The 20,627-nt window shown below is 40.2% G+C and overlaps 1 protein-coding gene and 1 pseudogene across 1 annotated transcript in view; one reads left to right on the top strand and one right to left on the bottom strand.

Annotated features, from left to right (window-relative positions):
- Window positions 1-1,253: 1,253 nt before the first annotated feature.
- On the top strand, window positions 1,254-6,404 carry LOC115526902 (annotated as a pseudogene).
- A 6,565-nt stretch (window positions 6,405-12,969) lies between these two features.
- PANK1 (pantothenate kinase 1) overlaps window positions 12,970-20,627 on the bottom strand; it is a 54,931-nt gene continuing 47,273 nt past the window's right edge. Inside the window, 2 exon segments of the mRNA XM_030334499.1 lie at window positions 12,970-15,507; window positions 19,734-19,859. Of these exon segments, the coding sequence (XP_030190359.1) occupies window positions 15,448-15,507; window positions 19,734-19,859 (186 nt within the window). The 3' untranslated portion in view covers window positions 12,970-15,447.

The following is a 20,627-nucleotide window of genomic DNA, read 5'->3' as shown; positions in this document are numbered from 1 at the left end:
ACAGGCTCCAGGCTCTGAGCCATCAGCCCAGAGCCTGATGCGGGGCTCGAACTCACGGACCGCGAGATCGTGACCTGGCTGAAGTCGGACGCTTAACCGACTGCGTCACCCAGGCGCCCCCATTTTTATTTTAGAGAGAGAGAGAGAGTGAGCTGGGGAGAGGGGCAGAGGGAAAGAGAGAGAGAGAGAGAGAGAGAGAGAGAGAGAGAGAGAGAATCTTAAGCAGGCTCCACATTCAGGGTGAAACTCGATCCAACAACCCTGGAATCGTGACCTCATGAGCCGAAATCAAGAGTCAGACATTCAACCCACTGAGCGCCTCAGGCGCCCCATCCAACTTATTCTTTTAACCTAGAGAAGCTTCTTTTGCTTTCTTTGCCTTGACTTTCTTGATGTAAAGTAGAGATAACATCGCCTGTTTGCCTAGTTCATGAAGATATCATGAGGATAAACTAGCCAATGAGACACTTAGAACATTAAATGTTCTTAACAAGTGCACTTTTATAACCTACAGAACTTAGAGAAAATGATTGCTCACATATGACAAAAAAACAAAAAAACAAAAAAACAGCATTTGCAAAAGACCAAAAAAGAAAGATAATGTGCCAGGTCACACGCATAATTCTTGGAGGCAGAGGCAGAGGCAGAGGCAGTGTGAGTGGCTGCTCCCTTCGGGGACTGCCCAGGACTGATTTTTACTGAGCATGAGCACCTGAGCCAGGCACAGTTCTCAGCTCTTTTTCATCATCACTTAATCCTTACAATCATCTAAGGGAATAACTAGTTTTATCCCATTTTACAGATGAACTAACTGAGTCTTTCAGAGGTTAGGGGACTCACCCACGGTCACACTCTAGCTGAAAGACAGGCTTCAACCAAAGCAGGCTCATTGCAGAATTTTTTTTTTTTTTCTGATTCACTCAACTGCATTGCCTTCTCAAAGACTGTAAGATAGCTTCTCTTTTGACCTGACAAGTTCATTGCAATTTCCAATATTAGAATCAAAAGCTCTGGATCAGGAAGATCTCAAAGACTTTCTATGCATATTAAAAGGAGATACCATTTTTCATCTATACGATTGGAAAGTATGAAAGGATTGATAATACCTAGTGCGGATGAGTGTGTAGGAAAGTAAGCACTACCAAAAATCATGTACAATGTGTATACTCCTACTGTTTGGAAGGGCAAATTGTCAGTAACTCTCAAAAAATAAAATTTAAAGGAGACTGCCCAGTGCCAGGTAGATGGTCACCATGAAGTTCAACTCCTTTGTGACTTTGGACCACAGCAAAAATCTCAAACGCCCCCTCAATGCCCCCTTGCACATGCACAGGAAGATCCTGTCTTCCCCAATGTCCAAGAAGCTGCAGCAAAAGTACAACGTGCCAGGCCCATGTAACAAGGATGATGAGGGCCAGGTGGTTCAAGGACACTGCAAAGGTCACCAAACTGGCAAGTTAGTCCAAGTGTACAGAAAGATATAAGTCATCTACATGGAGTGGGTACAGCATGAGAAGGCTAATGGTACAACTCTCCATGTGGCATTCACACAAGCAAGATCTATTTTCTCACCCCTAAGAGGTGGTTCTCACTAGGCTAAAACTGGACAAAGATCAGAAAAAAAATTCTTGAATGCAAAGCCAAATCCTGACAAGTTGGAAAAGAGAAAGGCAAATATAAGAACTTAATGAGAATTAAATGCGCCAACCAAAAGACATAGGGTATCAGAATGGATAAAAAAACAAGACCCATCTATTTGCTGTCTACAAGAGACTCATTTTAGACCTGAGGACACCTTTAGATTGAGAGTGAGGGGATGGAGAACTATTTATCATGCTACTGGAAGCCAAAAGAAAGCTGGAGTAGCCATACTTATATCAGACAAACTAGACTTTAAATTAAAGGCTGTAACAAGAGATGAAGAAGGACATTATATAATAGTTACAGGGTCTATCCATCAGGAAGAGCTAACAATTATAAATGTCTATGCGCCGAATACCGGAGCCCCCAAATATATAAAACAATTACTCATAAACATAAGCAACCTTATTGATAAGAATGTGGTAATTGCTGGGGACTTTAACACCCCACTTACAGAAATGGATAGATCATCTAGACACACGGTCAATAAAGAAACAAGGGCCCTGAATGAGACATTGGATCAGATGGACTTGACAGATATATTTAGAACTCTGCATCCCAAAGCAACAGAATATACTTTCTTCTCGAGTGCACATGGAACATTCTCCAAGATAGATCATATACTGGGTCACAAAACAGCCCTTCATAAGTTTACAAGAATTGAAATTATACCATGCATACTTTCAGACCACAATGCTATGAAGCTTGAAATCAACCACAGGAAAAAGTCTGGAAAACCTCCCAAAGCATGGAGGTTAAAGAACACCCTACTAACGAATGAGTGGGTCAACCAGGCAATTAGAGAAGAAATCAAAAAATATATGGAAACAAACGAAAATGAAAATACAACAATCCAAACGCTTTGGGACGCAGCGAAGGCAGTCCTGAGAGGAAAATACATTGCAATCCAGGCCTATCTCAAGAAACAAGAAAAATCCCAAATACAAAATCTAACAGCACACCTAAAGGAAATAGAAGCAGAACAGCAAAGGCAGCCTAAACCCAGCAGAAGAAGAGAAATAATAAAGATCAGAGCAGAAATAAACAATATAGAATCTAAAAAAACTGTAGAGCAGATCAACGAAACCAAGAGTTGGTTTTTTGAAAAAATAAACAAAATTGACAAACCTCTAGCCAGGCTTCTCAAAAAGAAAAGGGAGATGACCCAAATAGATAAAATCATGAATGAAAATGGAATTATTACAACCAATCCCTCAGAGATACAAACAATTATCAGGGAATACTATGAAAAATTATATGCCAACAAACTGGACAACCTGGAAGAAATGGACAAATTCCTGAACACCCACACTCTTCCAAAACTCAATCAGGAGGAAAGAGAAAGCTTGAACAGACCCATAACCAGCGAAGAAATTGAATCCGTTATCAAAAATCTCCCAACAAATAAGAGTCCAGGACCAGATGGCTTCCCAGGGGAGTTCTACCAGACATTTAAAGCAGAGATAATACCTATCCTTCTCAAGCTATTCCAAGAAATAGAAAGGGAAGGAAAACTTCCAGACTCATTCTATGAAGCCAGTATTACTTTGATTCCTAAACCAGACAGAGACCCAGTAAAAAAAGAGAACTACAGGCCAATATCCCTGATGAATATGGATGCAAAAATTCTCAATAAGATACTAGCAAATCGAATTCAACAGCATATAAAAAGAATTATTCACCATGATCAAGTGGGATTCATTCCTGGGATGCAGGGCTGGTTCAACATTCGCAAATCAATCAACGTGATACATCACATTAACAAAAAAAAAGAGAAGAACCATATGATCCTGTCAATCGATGCAGAAAAGGCCTTTGACAAAATCCAGCACCCTTTCTTAATAAAAACCCTTGAGAAAGTCGGGATAGAAGGAACATACTTAAAGATCATAAAAGCCATTTATGAAAAGCCCACAGCTAACATCATCCTCAACGGGGAAAAACTGAGAGCTTTTTCCCTGAGATCAGGAACACGACAGGGATGCCCACTCTCACCGCTGTTGTTTAACATAGTGCTGGAAGTTCTAGCATCTGCAATCAGACAACAAAAGGAAATCAAAGGCATCAAAATTGGCAAAGATGAAGTCAAGCTTTCGCTTTTTGCAGATGACATGATATTATACGTGGAAAATCCGATAGACTCCACCAAAAGTCTGCTAGAACTGATACATGAATTCAGCAAAGTTGCAGGATACAAAATCAATGTACAGAAATCAGTTGCATTCTTATACACTAACAATGAAGCAACAGAAAGACAAATAAAGAAACTGATCCCATTCACAATTGCACCAAGAAGCATAAAATACCTAGGAATAAATCTAACCAAAGATGTAAAGGATCTGTATGCTGAAAACTATAGAAAGCTTATGAAGGTAATTGAAGAAGATTTAAAGAAATGGAAAGACATTCCCTGCTCATGGATTGGAAAAATAAATATTGTCAAAATGTCAATACTACCCAAAGCTATCTACACATTCAATGCAATCCCAATCAAAATTGCACCAGCATTCTTCTCGAAATTAGAACAAGCAATCCTAAAATTCATATGGAACCACAAAAGGCCCCGAATAGCCAAAGGAATTTTGAAGAAGAAGACCAAAGCAGGAGGCATCACAATCCCAGACTTTAGCCTCTACTACAAAGCTGTAATCATCAAGACAGCATGGTATTGGCACAAAAACAGACACACAGACCAATGGAATAGAATAGAAACCCCAGAACTAGACCCACAAACGTATGGCCAACTCATCTTTGACAAAGCAGGAAAGAACATCCAATGGAAAAAAGACAGCCTCTTTAACAAATGGTGCTGGGAGAACTGGACAGCAACATGCAGAAGGTTGAAACTAGACCACTTTCTCACACCATTTACAAAAATAAACTCAAAATGGATAAAGGACCTAAATGTGAGACAGGAAACCATCAAAACCTTAGAGGAGAAAGCAGGAAAAGACCTCTCTGACCTCAGCCGTAGCAATCTCTTACTCGACACATCCCCAAAGGCAAGGGAATTAAAAGCAAAAGTGAATTACTGGGACCTTATGAAGATAAAAAGCTTCTGCACAGCAAAGGAAACAACCAACAAAACCAAAAGGCAACCAACGGAATGGGAAAAGATATTTGCAAATGACATATCGGACAAAGGGCTAGTATCTAAAATCTATAAAGAGCTCACCAAACTCCACACCCGAAAAACAAATAACCCAGTGAAGAAGTGGGCAGAAAACATGAATAGACACTTCTCTAAAGAAGACATCCAGATGGCCAACAGGCACATGAAAAGATGTTCAGCGTCGCTCCTTATCAGGGAAATACAAATCAAAACCACACTCAGGTATCACCTCACGCCAGTCAGAGTGGCCAAAATGAACAAATCAGGAGACTATAGATGCTGGAGAGGATGTGGAGAAATGGGAACCCTCTTGCACTGTTTGTGGGAATGCAAATTGGTGCAGCCGCTCTGGAAAGCAGTGTGGAGGTTCCTCAGAAAATTAAAAATAGACCTACCCTATGACCCAGCAATAGCACTGCTAGGAATTTACCCAAGGGATACAGGAGTACTGATGCATAGGGGCACTTGTACCCCAATGTTCATAGCAGCACTCTCAACAATAGCCAAATTATGGAAAGAGCCTAAATGTCCATCAACTGATGAATGGATAAAGAAATTGTGGTATATATATACAATGGAATACTATGTGGCAATGAGAAAAAATGAAATATGGCCTTTTGTAGCAACGTGGATGGAACTGGAGAGTGTAATGCTAAGTGAAATAAGCCATACAGAGAAAGACAGATACCATATGGTTTCACTCTTATGTGGATCCTGAGAAACTTAACAGGAACCCATGGGGGAGGGGAAGGAAAAAAAAAAAAAAGAGGTTAGAGTGGGAGACAGCCAAAGCATAAGAGACTGTTAAAAACTGAGAACAAACTGAGGGTTGACGGGGGGTGGGAGGGAGGGGAGGGTGGGTGATGGGCATTGAGGAGGGCACCTTTTGGGATGAGCACTGGGTGTTGTATGGAAACCAATTTGTCAATAAATTTCATATATAAAAAAAAAAAAGAACTTAATGAGAAAATGCAAGAATGAATATAGCCTGTTGTGCAACCATGGTTTAATTGTAGACTTTTAGCCTGACGTGTATTCCTTTGAAACTTTCCAAGATGTCTCTCAAACATTTCGTTTCATTCTTGTTTTGTTATTGATACATAGCTCTGTAAATCTGCTTTTGTTGTTTTGATCAATAATTTTGTGAAAACAAAATAATAAATAACTATACACACACACACACACACACACAGGAGAGAGTGAGAGATTGAGAGAGAGACACCTGGATGGATCAACATTTGGCATTATTGTGGATAGGGTATGGTATTGAAATAGGGGAATTAAGTTAGTCTATTTATGATGATAGCCAACATTTACCTGGTGCTTGGGTAGTCTTTAAAACATTTTACATATACTAACCGGTTTAATTCTCCTAACGAATTTTGTTTGCATTTGACAGCTGAGGAAAGTGAATCACAGAGATGTTAACTTGTCTAAGCTCATACAGCAGGTGGCTCCAGAGTACCACCTATACCTCATTGCCTCTTATTCTAGAAGTTCAGATTCCTCTCTTCACTCCACTCCCAGAATGCTGCAGTCAAGCTTATATTTCCAGAAAGGAGATGGGAAACACTTTCTCTGGAGGATATCACGAATCCTGGAGAAAAGATCCAAAGATATTGACAGTGGGTGTCTCCAAAGAAATGGCTGAGCCAGATCACCTTACAGTGAAGTCCAATCATCAAGTTCCACCCCTTACTTAAACCTTCAATCAACTTTTTGTCACACAAGGATCACAAGACATCTAGGGAAAGCCTCTAAAATGAAAGACAGAGACCAAAGCACATAGAAAAAAAGCAATTTGGAAGAGAGACTATTCAGACATGTAAAAACATAAAAGACAAAATATTTTTTTGAAAAATAAAACATAGGTTATGAAAAAATCAGACAATAAAAATAGTTGTTGGGAAATCCAGCATAATGGTAGAAATAGTAGCAATAATAACTTCATAGAAGAGCTGGAAGATAAAGGTGAAATGGAGCAAAAAGATTAAGATGAAAACTAGAAGAAAAAGGAATATGGAAATTAGACAACCAATACAGGAAGTCCAACATCCAAACAAGGGTAGCTCCCGAGCAAGAGATCAGAGAGGGGATGGAATTATCAAAGAAATAATATTAGAAAATTTCTCAGAGATGAAGGATACAAATTTTCAGTTTGAAAGAATCCATTATGTAACCAGCTTAGCCAATAAAAATACATTCACACTAAGGCTTATCATTATACATGTTCAGAATACTGGTGAAGCAGAGAAGTTTCTTCAATAGTTAAAAATTTTTTTTAAGTTTATTTATTTTGAGAGTGAGAGAGAGAGAGAGAGAGAGAGAGAGCAAGTGGGAAAGGGGCAGAGAGAGGGAAAGACAGAATCCCAAGCAGGCTCTGCACTGCAGAGCCCGATGTGGGACTTGAACTCATGAAAGGTGAGATCATGACCTGATCCAAAGTCGGACCCTCAACTGACTGAGCCACCCAGGGGCCTCAATAGTTTAAATATTTTTAGCCCATTCTCTTATCACTTGTGTGGTCTATGAGGAGAAGTCCACTGTAAGTGGTAAGTGGTTAAGTCCTAGCATTGTTCCCTCCATATGTAAGACCCCCCTTCTCCAACTCCTTGCTTCTTTCAGAGTTTTCTCTTTGTCTTTGATTTTCTGCAGTTTGAATAGGATATGCCTAGGTGTAGATTTTTTGGTATTTTTCTTGTCTAGATCCTCGAGCTTCTTGGATCTGTGGTTTGGTATTTGTCATTAATTTTGGAAAATTCTCAGCCATTATTTCTTCAAACATTTCTTCAGCTCCATTCTCTCTCCTCTTCTGGTGTTCTAAGTATGCGTAGGTTATATTGTTTGAAATTATGCCACAGCTCTTGGGTATTCTGTTCTCTCTTTGGATTTCGTTTAGAAGATTTTATTGACATGTCTTCAAGCTCACTGATTCTTTCCTTAGCCGTGTTTGGTCTACTGATGAGCCTATCAAAAGCATTCCTCACTTCTTGTTGCAGCATTTGAATTTCTAGCGTTTCCTTTTGATTCCTCATTAGATTTTCCATCTCTCTGTTTACATTGCCAATCAGTTCTTGTTCTACCTTTTCCATTAAAATCCTTCACATATTTATGTTAAATTCCCTGATTGGTAATTCCAAAATCTATGTCATATTGGAGTCTGATGCTTGCTTGATCTCTCCAGACTGTTTTTTCTTGTCTCTTTGCATGTCATATAATCTTTTGCTGAAAGCTACAAAGGATGTATTAGGTAATAGAAACTGAGGTACAATGGCTTTTAGTGTGAGATTTATGTGAATCTGGCTAGGAGTCGGGCTGTGTTTAACATTGCTGTAGCTGTAGGTGCAGAGGCTTCAAACTCCTCGTGTCTTTTTTTTTTTTTAAGTTTATTTATTTATTTTGAGAGGGAGAGGGAGCGCATGAGTGGGGGAGGGGCAGAGAGAGAGAGAGGGAGAGAGAGAGAACCTCAAGCAGTCTCTGCACTCTCAGCGTGGAGCCAGATGTGGGGCTCGAACCCATAAACCAAGTGATCATGACCTGAGCTGAAATCAAGAATTGGACACTTAACTGAGCCACCCAGATGCCCCTGTGTCCTTGTTTGTAACTCCTCTGTTGTCTTTTGAGTTTCCCTAATAAGTTCTTAAGTAGAATCTGCACCTTACAGCTCTCTTTGAGCTGTAATCCACTGTTGTTATACTGAAGCCATGTTGATGTGGTGGTAGGAGGTAAGGAGGGGAAACATTCATAATCTTAAGAGGAAATCTCCGTCTTGCAGTGGGCCTGTGTCCCTGGGCTGTGGGCTCATGTTTCTCAGAATTCCCCTTTTCCCACCTCCTCCTTGTACTCCCTCTTCCTTCCCCAGCCTTAGTTGAGATAGGGATACAAAAGGAAGCTAAAATTAGGGAATTTCTCCCCCCCCCCCCACCCCACCCTGCCCAGGTGAGATAAATCTCTGATAAAATCCTGACCCCTGGAGGGGCACCTGGGTGGCCTGGAGCCTCTTTCGGATTCTGTGTCTCCAGCTCTCTCTGTCCCTCCCCCACTCACACTCTGTCTCTCTCTCTCTCTCAAAACTAAATAAACATTAAAAAATTAAAAAATATATTGACCATTGGAAACCAGCCCTTTTTCATGGAGAATACTCTAGACCAATTTCAAAATGGTTACTTTTACTGTCCCTCTGCCAGAGACACAAGAGAATTTTTCTCAGCTCTTCACCATGAGAGCCTGATGGAGCTCCTGGAGGCACATGAAAGTGTGGAGACCCCCGCCTAAGACTGCAGGCCCCCAGGAATTTCTCTCTCTTCTGCTAGATTACACTCATCCTCCACCAGTTTGTCAAAATTGTCATGTAAGTGTACCCACCAGTTAATGGGAGGTAGGAAAATTGATTTCAGCTGTGATTTTCTGTCTCTTCAGATTTCAGGCTGGCAGTTTGCCCTATGACCTCAGTTCTCTGATGAGCCCGAGAAAAGTTATTGATTTTCAGTTTTTAGCTTTTTTCTTATAAGGATGGGAGTGATGAATTCCAAGCTCTTTACAGGTTGGGGCTGAAGCCAGAAGTTGATAAGTTTCCAAAAGCTTCCAGAAAAAGAGGGGGGAAGAAGTCACATGTGAAGATCAGGAGTCAGAATGACATCAGGCTTTCTCACAGTAACACTGGAAGCTTGACAATAACAGGGCTATGCCTTCAGAATTCTGGGGGAAAAAAAATCTAACCTAATATTTTATACTTTGTCAAACTATCAATTGAGTATGAGCATAGAATAAAAATATTTTTAGAAATGTTTAAACATACAACTACCCAAAAAATTTCCACTTGTCACCCTACGCTTATCTGGGAAGCCGCTTTGCTCAGAATAGTGAGATAAAACAAGAAAGAACAACAGCCAATGTTGAAAAAAGAGTTCCTGATAAAAATATACCCAGGCATTGGTTGGAATGCTGAACATACCCCTCCCCATAATCCTCCAGTCAGGATCGTTCCGGTAGCTCTGCACATTAGCTACAACTTTGGTGGTCTGACATATCCAAGTGCCCTTTCCCAGCTCTTGGCTTTGCCTGTACACACTGAGGAAGTACCATGTGTCATTAATAAAGTATAAAGAGAAAGAGGGACAAAAACCAAGAAAGAAAAGAAAACATGGGTACTGCTATTTTTTTCAGTCTTCTGGAGCTTACTTAACTTTAGATTATATGCATGTCAAACTTGTTAAAATTATAAAAGTTACTTAAATTTAATTTTTTAAGTTAATTTATGTATTTATTTTTTTTGAGAGAGAGGGATAGAGAGCGAGTGAGGGAGGTGCAGAGAGAGAGGGAGAGGGAGACAGAGAATCCCAAGCAAGATCCACACTGTCAGTGGATGCGGATGTCAAGACTGATGCGGAGCTTGAACTCATAAACCTTGAGATCATGACCTGAGCTGAAACCAAGAGTCAGACACCTAACCGACTGAGCCACCCAGGCACCCCAAGAATGCTTAGGAAGATGAATTCTCACTGCGAACTCGTTGAGAATTGGTGACAACGTTAAGTGAAATAATAATTCATTCTAGTTTGGAATGTTTGGTGTTTACCTGAGAGAGTGAGCACAAAAAAGAGGCAAAGACTTTTAATTATCTTTTATTATTATCTTTTATTTTTGTATTGCAAGTGATGAATACTCATAAACTAACCTTTGAAAGTGTACCATAAAAGGCACTACATAAACGGTTACACTATGGCATCGCCAATATAACACTTTTGAAAAATGAAACAAATAAGTGAGGTCATTGCGGGAGTAAGTGCTTGTGGATTGGTTAAAAAATAATCCAGTCTCAATATCATAAGTAGATGCAAAAAAGTGCCGTGTGTCAGACTTGGCGCGCTCTGGAAACCACTAAATGACCCTGATAATGACAAAGGCATTGACAATAAAGATTCAAGTGAACAGCTCAAATAATACTGTTTCATGAAATGAGGGAGGAGTGAAAACGGTGCATTACTAAATGAATATTATCTCATGTAACATAATGATTTTGAACTCGTATGGGAACCAAATTGATTATTCTAAGTAAAATAAAAGGAAAATGAATTAACTTCCAAACTGTTTCCCAAACACATCTCCCATTTTTGTTGTGGAGGTGGTAGTGAATGACAGCAAGATAAACCTAATGGTCGTTCCTCAAGAGCTGAGGCCATCGTTTCATATTTGTATCTTATGCCCATCTTACAAAGGAAGTCCCTTGCCTCCCTCTCCGCCATATCACCCTGTTTCTTGTCTTCACAGCCTGATCACTAAATGCTATTTTCCTGTTTATTTGTCGGTTCATGTGCTGAAAGTCCACCTCCCTCGTGAGAATGTAAGCCCGATGAAAGGAGGGGCCTTGCTGTCTTACTCCCACTGAACGCATCCCGGAACTTACCCAATGCCTCCCAGATCATAGGCATTATTAAATTAATTATGTCAAAACTAATTCAAACTAATTAAATTTGTCAAAACTAAATAGATGGAGTGAATAACGAGCACCTGGTAGACCCAGTAGAATATGGGCATTAGTTCAATTTTCCTCACAAATTTGGGGTCGTCTTCTGATCATTGGGAGCAAAAGAGCCTTCTCTCCAAACAGTTCTCACAAGTTATGGAGTTAATGGTGATCACTGGTGTTGAAATCTTCCTAATCACTAAATGGAATCATAGCAGGGTTGTAGCTATTAGCAGCCTTTGCCCTGTGGGAAATTTCTCAAGAGCTTATATAACCCTCTTAGTTACAGAGAAACGTGGTCCACTAAGCAGCTATTGCATGAGGTCCGACACAACAGAGGAACTGAAGCAAACATGAGAATAAAATGGTGCTCTATATTCAAAAGCATAATAACTGGTTTACTCCTTTACCTCAGTCGCACATTTTGCTCTGTTACCACTTTGAAGTCAGATTAATTCTAGTTTCACTTGACTTGAAACCCTTTGATGGCTCGGCCCTGACTACAGAAAACACTAGAATCTTTAGCATGCAATACAACTCTTTCCATAATCTGGCTGATTTCCTCTCTCCTGCTATCTGGTTTCTCTGGCACTACCCAGGCTCTACCTGAAGCAAACAGCTTCTAGTTCCCTGAAAGACCCAACTGTTTATTCTCTCAATGCTTCTCTCACCCTGCTCTCTCCGCTTGGGAAGCCCTGCTCTCCCCCCTCCCCGCTCTGGCCCACTCAAGTGGTCTGTACTCACTGGTTGGGACTCTATGAAAACTTCTTGAGCCCCCTCCTCTAGGAGAAGTGACCAGTTCCTCCTTCGGATGCAGCCCTCTCCCCTCCCGTACAGACCTCATATTGGGCCTGGCCCACACCTACTCCTGAAATTGCATTTCCTGTCGCTCTTCCCATTGTTTACACACACTGGAATCCTTGCAGCTCCTCAAAACCTCCATTCTCATTTGCCAGGAGTAAACAATGTTCTCCCAGGGATTCACACGGTGTGTTCCCGACTTCATTTGACTCCACTCAAACATCACCTTGGAGGAGAGGTTGTCTTTGACCACTCTACCAACGATGTTTTTCCCCTTCCGCTTTCTAAATGGAACTACCCCCTCTCTCACCCTTTACCTCACCTCATTTTCTCTTTGTAGTACTGATCTACCATTATTTATTTAGTGATTATCTATCTGTCTGTCTTCCTTCTGGAATGTAAGCTCTGGGAGGGTAGGTTTTTGTTTTGTTCTCTGTTGTAAATATTGTGAATGACACCCGTGACACTTTTTGACACAAATTGGTCTGAGACTTATCTCCCTTGCAGAACAGCAGGAGTTATAGCCAATTCCTGTTGGTTTCCTCAGCTCCTTCCTGGCGCAAAGTAGCTTCTTATTCCCTGTATGACTGGATGAGGTCAAGCACAAATTACCTGAAATAACAGTTCCCACGAAGGGGACTCTGGATCTGTGTATACTACCTAAGCTGAAGAATACACCTATATTTCCATAATTCCTTTATCTAAAACTCCTGGCACCAGATGTTTTTCAAAATTCAGAATTGTTCGCTACTTAACATCCCTAATAGGGTCTGGGGTGGTACCCTGTAATCAAACATATCAGTAGCTTTGCAACAAAACATGAGGAGTCCTACAGAGTGTGATGAATAATCCTGAAGTCAGCTTTGTCTGTCAAGTGAGTTATCAAGATACATTTTAAGAGTTTGGAATTTTGGAATTGCGGACACAGGGCTATGGACATGTACTAGCATAGGAAGATCTGTATCTCTGTGCTACAGTGGGCTCCCCACATTCTAGAAGATTAGATACCACTGATATCACATGTTCGTTTAGGACATCTGTTTTTCTCTTCCCAGTACAGCTAACATGTCCTATGTGCCAGCCTTTGTGCTAAGCTCTTTAGATATGGAGGTAAAAACTGTATGCCCCATTTTATGAACAAGGAAACCAGGGTTTAGAGAGAGGGTTTAGTGGCTTACCCACACAGCTAACCAATGGCCAAGCTAGATCCACACTGAAGCTGCCTCACAGTCAAAAGCCGTGCTCCGGAACACCTGACCGTCCTGAATTCATACAGTTCAAGATAAAAATTCCTTAGTCTTGTCAAGTTTCTTTTCAATGTTGAGCCAAAGGAAAGTGTCTATGATTCAAGTGAATATAAAAATCCTTGAGCTACAAGTTTCTCATTATAAAAAAAAGGCTGGCTGGCTATATGTAGCCTACATTTATCTATATTTGTATAATGGAATAACTGATTTCCTCAGCTAAACTAATGTTTTACACATTTGCAGTGAAAGATCAAGTGATTCCAGATAATTAAAAAATTATATAATTATACTAACTTGCCCTGATTTCTTCTGCAGAACCATAATCCAAGGTCTGCTATTCCCTGACAGAGGAGTGTAGGATTGATTGAGGAGAATAATCAAAAAAAAGGCACTAATGTAGCTAATATGTACATTTTTACATTTATCTTTTTCAAGAACATCTTAGTTGCTTGAATTTTTTTAAGCCAGGTGGAAGTTGATAAGATGTATTTGTGATGACCAAATGTTGAAATTTGGGGGGAGGGGGAACTACCAAAGATAGTAATGATATTCTGGCAATGAATCAGTTGTATAAGAACAATAAAGCTATTTTAAAAAAATCCCTGCTTAGAGCTACAAGCTTCAACTGAAGACACCCTTATGTGAAAGCCTCAAATTATGAGATGAAGAGTAGCTAAAATACAACACACACTCATTTTATGGCACAAAAGCAGATAATATGAACATGAAGATTAAGAAATGAAAATAACATATACACTAAACACATCACAACAGAAACAGGCTTTATTTCAACCAGACAAGTGAATACTTCAGTTAACATCGAGTTCTCCAAGACGTGAAGATATGGCAATTAAAGATGGTGCTCAGGAGGCAGAGAAGGAAAGATTCACCACGGAGTAATCATAGTGCCTGCAAAGATCCCTTTCAACAATATGCTCAGTTCAAAAGATTAATCAGTTCTAAGTCATTAGACCTCATGCGTTTCAATATTTGTACAAGACTCTCATTTGAAAGTTACCCATCGGTGCCAATGACATCTTTCAGAAAAGAAAAAAAAATATGTATAGATAGATCAGTACCATGATTTTTTTAATATTAGAAACTGAGATTGAAATGCAGTTTTCAGTTTGAAATACTTCAAATCAAAAAAGTATTATTTAAGATGGCTTGTTACAAAGCTCCTATGTACATACGTGTACAAAACAAATAGGTGTGATTACCTGACATGTCAACCCATGACTTCTCCCCCATCTCCCAATGTGAACGGTTAATCTACTGGGAGACTTCACCTGGGAAGTTCCAATGTCCTGCATAAGGATTTGCTGCCACTCATATGGTGGGTATGAATGAGGACAGTTCATCAGAGAACACAATTTAATATAACCTAACGTAAAGTAAATCCAACAAAACACTATATATTCATTGTATATCATTTTCAACTTTTGCCTGACTCATAAAATTCATGAACGCTTTCGATCTCGTGCTTCACTCTTAGTGAGCTGATCAGCCCCTTCATTGGTACAAACAATTACATTAAAGAAAGGTATTGGAGAGGAGAGGGAGTCATCTGACGACAGAAACAGGGGGAAGGACTCTCTTTTTCCATAAGACATTCAAACAGAAAAAAACAAGACAAAAAAAAAAAAAGGTAAAGAAACAAACAAACAAAATAGTGTTCACAGTAAAGCATGCCAGATTTGTAGTTTCATTTGAAACCAACAGCAAATCATGAAACGTCATGATGAATATAAGTAAAGGTAAGATCTCCTAGAGTAATTACTAAATGAAGTTAAAATTACCACACTGATCAGTAAACCCCAGAAGAAAAATAAACAGCACTTACACCTCGGGTCCTTCTTAAACCTCATACAACTTTTCAAGGTTAATGCATAAAATTCATAGGTTTGGCCTCTCTGCACAAATTGTGTGTGTGTGTGTGTGTGTGTGTGTGTGTTTTAAAAATACAGTATACAGAAAAAACTCTTGTATTCCCCATTTTGAATCATAAGCTCAAAACCCAAGAGTAAAAGATCAGCTAGAAGGATTTTAAATTATTTACAAATCCAGCAGGTTCATCTGCCATAATGGCTTGGCTTCCGTCCCATAGCGACATCTACCTTCTCCAGCGACAGGTCTCAGGTCTCTGTTCTCACAGAAGGCTCTTCTATCCACTGTCATCACTACTGGTCATCAGTCATCTTGAACAGTTCCAGCAGTGCCCCAACAGCTCCGAAATAACCCTACAAAAGCAATGGGGAAACTTGTGCACGGTTATCTCTAAACAGCCAGATACCTCCTGTTTTTCATAATTCTGGGAATGCTGCCCCCTAATGTTGTAGATAAGAAAAACTTCAAACCTGAACCCTGCCATGCACAGTAGAACAATAATAATAATATTTAGAAGATATACCTGTTTTTCTTTCTTTTTTTTAATGTTTGTTTATTTTTGAGAGAGAGAGACAGAGTGCGAGTGGGGGAGGGACAGAGAAAGAGAGGGAGACACTGAATCCGAAGCAGGCTCCAGGTTCCGAGCCGTCAGCACAGAGCCTGATGCGGGGCTTGAACTCACAAGACTTGGGATCATTACCTGAGCCGAAGTCAGACGCTTAACTGACTGAGCCACCCAGACGCCCTGTATACCTGGTTTTCTATATTCAATAAATTAGCTGATGTCAATAAAGTGCTTAGGAAAATGTCTGGCACTTTGTGTGTACTACATGAGTGCTGGAATTGTTAGTGTTACAATTATAAGTGTTAGTGTTTTAATTCTTGCCATGGCGAAATTCATTATTATTACCCGATGAGAAATGGAAGGTAATAAAGTAAATTTCCCTTTCAGCGTCATACGCTTATGCCAGGGCTCAACCCCAAGCCTGTCTGACTTCAAGGTTGTGTCTCACAGGAGAGAACGCTAAGCTTCCCTCATAGATCTCGGAATGGCATCTAAATCAGCCCGAGATTCACTTTGCTCACCCGGAAAATAAAAGCCCATATTTTTGTGAAAATGAGAGGAAATGAAAAATAAAAATTTTGAGAGAACTTGGTTTCCAAAAGGTAGAAGGCTCCACTCGTGTTGCTGAGTCAACGGTCACCAGTGGAAATGGGAGGCAACGTGCCAGGGGTAAATACTACATGGTAGGATCCCCGCTTCTGCTACCACCAGCTAACATTTCTTGAGGTTTCATAATGTGCTAAAAATTGTTCTTAAAAAAATTTTTTTTAGTGTTTATTTATTTTTGAGGGAGACAGAGCACGAATGGGGGAGGGGCAGAGAGAGAGGGAGACACAGAATCCAAGCAGGCTCCAGGCTCTGAGCTGTCCTGTCAGCACAGGGCCGATGCAGGGCTCGAACTCACAAACGGCGAGATCATGACCTGAGTCGAAGTCAGACGCTTAACTGAACCACCCAGGCGTCCCCAAAATTGTTCTTCTAAAAAAAGTTTTAAAAAATGTTTATTTATTTTTGAGAGAGACAGAGAGAGAGAGTACGAGTGGGGGAGGGACAGAGAGAGAGGGAAACAAAGAATCCCAAGCAGGCTCCACACTGTCAGCGCAAATTGCAACATGGGGCTGGAACCAACCAATAGTGAGATCATGACCTGAGCTAAAATTGGATGTTCAACTGACTAAGCCACCCAGGCACTCCTACGCTAAAAATTGTTCTAAGCACTTTACATGAATTTACTCATTCAATCTTCACAATAACTTTATGAGATAAATATTATTATCATCCCACTTTAGGAAGACTCACACAAAGATGGAGACGCACAGTTATTGTCTAAGTTCTCCTAGCAGCTGACTACTTCTCAATCCTACTAGTGGAATGAATGAGAAGGAGTGAATGAGGACCCCTGAGGCAGGGCAGGAAAATCACCCCACCAGCACCTCCCAAAAGTTCTCTCTCCACAGTGTCCTCCAGGAATGCCTGCGTAAGCCAGAGTGAATTTAAGAACGCAGAGAATTTTCTGAGAGATATTTACAACGGACTATAAAAACGCCCCACTTTCATTGGCCATAAAGACTAAGTTACGATATGTGCGTAACAAAGCAAAGCCGTAGTCCACAGAGGCCTAGGATTGTACAAACTAATACAGGTGACTACATTTTCACCTACAGAAATGACTTTCCCCAAAATGATGGATCTCACTCCCTATTTTACCACCAACTAACACCCATGTGCCTTGTAGATGGCTTTTAATTCCTGATGGCTTGCAGGGTTTGTTTTCTGCCTTAGTTGAAGAGAATCTGGACTTAGGGTTGCCAGATAAAATACAGATAAATGCCAGATAAAATAACTGTGTCCTGTGTTTTTAATCACTAAATATGGCAACTCTAGCTGAACTAGAACAGTGGTTTTCTTTTTTCATTTTAATTGCCTTTTTAAAGCTGAGGTGCTTTCTTCTTTTTCAAACAAAACCTTAGGTGGAAACGATAAACAAGCAGATCAAAAGGGAGCTGCTCTGGTTGGAGGGGGAGGGGGGTAAAAGTTCTCGGACTCTATTCCCCCAAAGTTCTATCACTCCATGCTATAGGTCGGCCGAAAAAACAAAAAACAAAAAAACCGGCTTTCTTTAGTATTAAGTTCTATCACTAAGCCTTAAGTCTTTCCTAGTTAAATTCTTACTGTTTTAGCTGCTTTAAGAAAACAAAATATGGGCTTAGAAAACTGTAAGTAACTTATAAATGCATCAGCGACTTTTCAAATAAATAATTCAGTTTGGAGATGAGAAAAATGCCACAGTACTTACTCATTACAAGTTTGCAATATTGGTTCTCTCAAAGTTTTTTCTGCTACAATATACCCCAGGGATTAGGTACCTCCTGTGATAAACTGTCGCTCTCTATAATACTGATTTTATTTTATTTTTAAGTTTATTTATTTCGAGACAGAGCGAGCACAAACAGGGGAGGGGCAGAGAGAAGGAGAGACCAGAATCCCAAGCAGGCTCCATGCCATCTGCCATCAATGCAGAGCCTGATGCGGGTCTCAAACTCGTGAACTGTGAGATCACGACCTGAGCAGAGATCAAGATCAAGAGTTGGACACTTAACCGACTGCGCCACCCAGGCGCCCCTTAAAGTACTGATTTTAAAGGTGGTGGTGGAGGAAGTGGGCAAAGGAGAGGGAGGTCCCTCGCTTACTGTTAGAAACCTCTGATGTATAGAATTATAGAAACTCCATATAAGGGACTCTCTGAATTAACTGATCTCCGCTTCCTATGCAAACAGGTTGCTAACGCCTAGGGACACCAGCCTCTCTGGGCCACCAGGCTGCCCTGAGCAGCCCTGGCACTTCCGTTCCTGCCAGCAGAGTTGTCTGCTTGCCAAGAGTCAGCTGTGTTTATCCTCAGATTTGTTTAGGACACTTTTATTGTTAATGTCGTAATCTAATTTAATTACGTATCATCTAAACCAATAAAAAGAGTACAAAATAAATGGACACTTCTATGAAAATCCAGTTAAATTCTCAAAAAAATTTTTTTTAATGTTTATTTTTGAGAGAGAGACAGAGAGAGAGACAGAGTGTGAGCAGGGGAGGGGCAGAGAGAGAGGGAGACACAGAAGGTGAGGCAGGCTCCGGGCTCCCAGCTGTCAGCACAGAGTCCAATGTGGGGCTTGAACCCATGAACCGTGAGATCGTGACCTGAGCTGAAGTTGGATGCTTAACCAACTGAGCCACCCAGGAACCCCCAGTTAAATTCTTGAAAAAGACTGAAAAAAGGAGTCACAAACCTCTCTATGTAGGTGGATATGAAATATGAAAGGTTGAGGAGAAAATCTAGGATTATGCAAACAAATTGCTTCATAAGTATCTTTAATTTCTTAATCCATTTTAAAGACACAGATCAGACATCAAAGAAGCTATATAATACTTGCAGATTATGAAAAAAAGGATAACAGCAGGGGCGCCTGGGTGGCTCAGTCGGTTAAGCCTCCGACTTCAGCCCAGATCATGATCTCATGGTTCATGGGTTCGAGCCTCCAATTGGGCTCTGCGCTGCCAGTGCAGAGCCTGCTTGGGATTCTCTCTCTCTTTCTTTCTCAAAATAAATAAATAAACTTTAAAAAAAACAGAAAGCAAACAGCAGAGTTCCAATCAGCAGAAATCCATGCTCCAGTTCCAATCCATGCTCCAAATAAACCTTGGTCCTACACTGAAAAATTTGTGAGTGAATGAACATTTATACATTTTATATTAAAATGGTTAAAGTAGAGAGATATTTTTTAATGATTACCCATTTTACCTGATTTTTAAAATTATTACTAACCAACTACAAGTCCTGATTGTTGGAGAAGAAAGCTTCCATTTTATATATAGTTCTTCTTTATCCTTTGTCTAAGTGCAAAGTTTAAATGGCAAGTCTTTCTATTTGCCCAATTTTAAAACGGAGGGACTCACTCGAAAGTTAGACAACACCCAATACACTCCACGCAGGATGACTAAGTCCATGTAGACTTGACCTACCTCGTGTTCCAAAAACAGAGCTTTTAGCTGTCCTTTGGACCAAAAATCCATTGCATATGCTAGCAGTTTCATGGAGATCATATTGATTCTGAGAAAATTCCCAACAAACACAACTCTGTCAATATTCTGGAAAAAAAATTAAAGGAAAACAATGAAATGATAGTATAAAAGCAGCATGTAGCAAAGACCCAGTGTTCCATACTCCATGTGCTCCCAGGACCTTCAACAGTGAATTTTTTTAAGTGAAATTATTTCAGCATTTCCGAGAGGAAGTTGAACAAACGTCATAGCGCATTCCACAAGGATGAGAGGGTGAGATTCTGGTTGGGCGAGGCAGAGACCTCTATTGGGCTTGTTTGCAGGTATTATGTTAGATTGACTTAGGTCTGATATGAAATTCAGCTACCACCACACACATATAAAATTGTAATTGGAGTCTAATTCAGCTAAATTTGCTTATGCATTCCTCCAATCCCTCAAATTCCAGCTATAAATTATTATTATAACCAATTCACAAATAAAATGGCAATGGTATTATTATTCATCCAACAGGTTTGCCCCATTTGCTCTGTACCAAACACCAGGAATACAAAAAGAAACAACTCCCAGTCTCTACCCTTAGGATGTATGGTGGACTATCCTGTTTGGTCAGCATGTGGGTTAAAATATGGAAAAGAAAAATATGCTTGTAGCTTTGGTGACATGGATGTGGATTTGCATTCTGCACACACACTTAACACTGAGCTCAGCCTGTCTACCATGCAGAAGCTGGTCACTACCACTCATTCACAGAGTCAGTTGCTATGGTCACTTATGTCAAATGGAAGAGAGTCTTGGAAGCTGACATTATTTTCTGTTCAGTCTATCAGGAATAATCAGGATCTAGGAACATGG

Source organism: Lynx canadensis, chromosome D2 (genome assembly GCF_007474595.2).
Source record: "Lynx canadensis isolate LIC74 chromosome D2, mLynCan4.pri.v2, whole genome shotgun sequence".
In the NCBI taxonomy this organism is placed as follows: Eukaryota; Metazoa; Chordata; class Mammalia; order Carnivora; family Felidae; genus Lynx; species Lynx canadensis.
This window is presented reverse-complemented; position numbering and strand designations above follow the sequence as displayed.